Genomic DNA, 3,494 nt, shown 5'->3' on the forward strand with positions numbered 1-3,494 from the left:
TGTGAGGTTAATAATTTGCTCTGGAAAGAGGGAAAATCAGGGGCAAAGCTCTGAGGTAAAAAGAAGTGAATTCATGTTCTGATTATCATGTTAAATGGCTTTCTATTGTATTTTTCTTCTTAATGTGCATGGAACTGTAATTTATCAGCTCATTTGATAACCACTCTCTGAAATTACTGCCCTGATATGTAGCTCGTGTGCGGTTTGCTTCATTGGTCACTGAGGCCATATGAAAAGATAGTAAATCAGCAAGAGAGAAAGTACCCTAAGGAAAAAGAGTGGTATACACAAGAGGGGAAATGGTATAGAATGATATATATGTAATTTATGGATACTTGTCTAAGAACAGAAAGACATTCTACATTTTCTAATGTAAAGTGAAGAATAAAATGTTATCAGTGCAACAGAAGACAGAGAGAGAAGAAAAGGAAAGGAAAAGAAGGAAAAACAAAAAAATAAGAGCAGTTGAAGCAAAACCAAATTATTAGAAATGAGGCCCAATTTACCAGGAATCAAAACATATATAAAAAGAGGTTATCAGATTGAATTGAAATAGAAAATCTTGTTACATATTGTTTAAGAGACAACCCTTAAAGAAAACAACCAAAAGCTGCGAACGTAGGATGGGATTCTTTCTTCTCCCCTTCTTCATCTGCTAAACCCACCACATCCATCACATAGATACCCCAAAGGAAGGTCACTTCTGCTAAAAAGACAGTGAACAAGCAGTCCAAGAGAACATCCAGTGAATGAGCTAAGTTAACTCCTACCTAGGTGAGAATTAAGAAAAAAGAGAAAAGACAGAGGTTTACAACTATAAATTGATAGAAAAGCAACGGGGGAGGCGGGGAGGAAGAAATGTGGCAGAGCTTAAAAACCAAGAAGAAATTAAGAGTTACAGAAAACAGATGAAACTAAATTTAAGAAAATTCCATATCTTGATGTAGCAAAGAATAAAGAAGTCAAGTGTTAATAACAGCTCTTACCTTTTTATCAGTGGTCCCTCAACCTTCATTCTTTTATAATTTGGATTCCGTCATGAACTATTTATCAAATCACATTTCTAAACCTTCAAAACCACATTAAGAGAAAGCAGAAAACCCTCATCATCAAAATGGTGTATAATTATTCTGAGCACACGTAAATAGTGGAAAGTTGAATCAAGGGAGGCTTTTATTGTTTATAAACTTCACATTTATTTATGAGGCGGGTCAATTTTAATATCTTAATGCATGAAATATATCACAAAAAGAAATTCGGAGTTGTATCTATACAGATAAAATATTTTCAACATTTTAACAAGTTATCTTTTTTACTATCCGTGTTACTACTTTATCTCCTAAATAAAGGTGTTCCTTTGTCTTTGATACCCTGTAGGTATAGTGTGTTTGGAGGTCTAAGTTTCCTAACAAATCTATGCATGTGCTAAAAAGATTGGAAATTTGTATGAAAGGTATTGTGTATTTGATCTTAAATAATAAAATCCACCACAGTGGGTCAAACAGTCAGAGACCCTCAGCTGCCAGGCCCCTTGTTCTGCTCAGAGTTTGTGCTCAGCTCCCCCTGCAGTTTCTGTCACTGTGTCACTCAGAGCACAGTAGTACATGGCCGAATCTGACTCTTGCACTGAGGCTTTCTCCAAGTGGAAGGAATTTGCTTCTCGGTGGTATGTGGCTTCAAAACCGTTCTTTCTTCCCTTCTCATTGGCCCTTTGGGCTTTCAGGAGGAGCTGAGGACCTTCTCCGGGATATTGAACATACCAGAAAAGAATGGGGTACCCTGAGGCTGAATAAGTACAGCTCACATTCAGGGATGCGCCTTCTGAACGGGTCACTTGGCCTCCCATCTGGGACACTGAGGCTCCACGGGTTCGTCCTGGTGAAAAATAAAAGAGATTTGTTTCACCTTGGGCGTAAAGTTCTTCAATAAAATTATAGTTAACAATTTTGCTGACCTAACAGAAGAAAGAACCCATATTTTAAGAGGCATGATACTCACCAAGCACTAAGAGGAACACAGTCACTAAGCCTGGAGGAGAGTTCATGTCTAGAGTGTCGCCTAAACAATGTTCTTGATTTTTAATATGAAGAAATGTGGAAGTCACAGTGAAATGATAAAAGGAAGTCTGCGTTTCAGATCTGAAAGGTGTTTGTGTTAGGAAGCTAGACGCCCTGGTGGACGGGGACTGCAATTGGAGGCGTGTTCCTTGGGCTCCTCCCACAGTAGCCCGGGGTTCTCATCTGACTCTTTAGAAGGCGCATGTCAATCTTCACGTGGACCTTGGAAATCTGAACTGCAATCTTCACAACTTTTAGGTCTATTTTGTTCTTAGGCCATCTCCTGACGTGAAACTTCTTTAACAAAACAGAGCATTTCTATTTCTGAAAAAATAACGATTTATGCATTATAATACATTCTTTTATAATCTTACATACACATTGTGGGCCAGCCCACAATCACCCTGAATGTCAGAAAAGACCTTTGAGTTGAAATGAGAGGAAGGTCTAAGAAAGAGCGTCATTATTGAATGGTTCTGTGTTTTTCAGCACTTAGAACAGTGACTGACACTTATTATGTGCTCACTAATATTTGTTTATATAGCAAAAATAATAAACAACCTTTATTGAGGAATCGTTCCTAACTTCTATCAATTGTAGCAATGCTATGTTTTTAAATAAAAATTCTGTAGGAGAAAAGTCACACTATCTTAAGAATAGACAAATATTCCTGAAAATATGAATCCTAGACAGAAAAAAAAACATCGTAATTGATGTTACTGAATTCCTATAGAATCAACTCAGATCACTATCTTATTCTCCCACTATTTTACTGACTCTGAGGTTGGTGGGGAGCCTGCATGAAATAAGCAACGAGTACTACTCTATACTCCTAGTGGAGAGGTAGCTTAAAGGATGGTTTCCACTGTTGTCTATCTGCAACATTTCGTTCCCAAAGCTTAAGCAAATAATTTTTCCCAACAGAGTAGGGAACCCCGAGGACAGGGATCTGCATCATACGCCTGGAACATAAACTAGGGCTCTCCCCTTTCCCAGCTTTCAATTTGTTAAACATACGAGCTGATACTCATACCACAATTGATACCAGAATCGATAAGCGAGTGATCTACAATTACAGATTCTGGGATCTCACCATTGATTTCATGAATAATATTTCCCAGGATTGAAATCCACTACTGTATAATTTTAAAGCCACCCTTCCCCCCACCCCCACACACACCCAAGGTGGTTTTATTGCAGCCAGCCTGACACAAGTTTAGAAGATCTCATTCATGATAACTGTCCTAGACCCAGATGGTCTTCAGATACCAGGGAGAAAGCTTTGAGATGAGCATGGGAAAACTTTTCTATGACAATAAATCTTTAAAGCTAATCTTTTTCTATAAAGTGACAGCAGCAACAGCAGGCACTTCTTCAGCTCCCTTTTTATGTTTATTCCTCTATAAAAAAAAAAAAAGCAATACAAAAACCTCTGAG

The 3,494-nt window shown here is 38.0% G+C and overlaps 1 gene segment (V, D, J or C); it reads right to left on the bottom strand.

The window, feature by feature from the left end:
• Window positions 1–1,004: 1,004 nt before the first annotated feature.
• Window positions 1,005–2,142, bottom strand: LOC120613158 (T cell receptor alpha variable 9-2-like). The segment is given in 2 exon segments: window positions 1,005–1,875; window positions 1,999–2,142. Coding segments are annotated over 2 exon segments (381 nt in total).
• Window positions 2,143–3,494: the final 1,352 nt, after the last annotated feature.

This window comes from Pteropus medius, unplaced genomic scaffold (assembly GCF_902729225.1).
Source record: "Pteropus medius unplaced genomic scaffold, Ma_sr-lr_union100, whole genome shotgun sequence".
NCBI lineage: Eukaryota > Metazoa > Chordata > Mammalia > Chiroptera > Pteropodidae > Pteropus > Pteropus medius.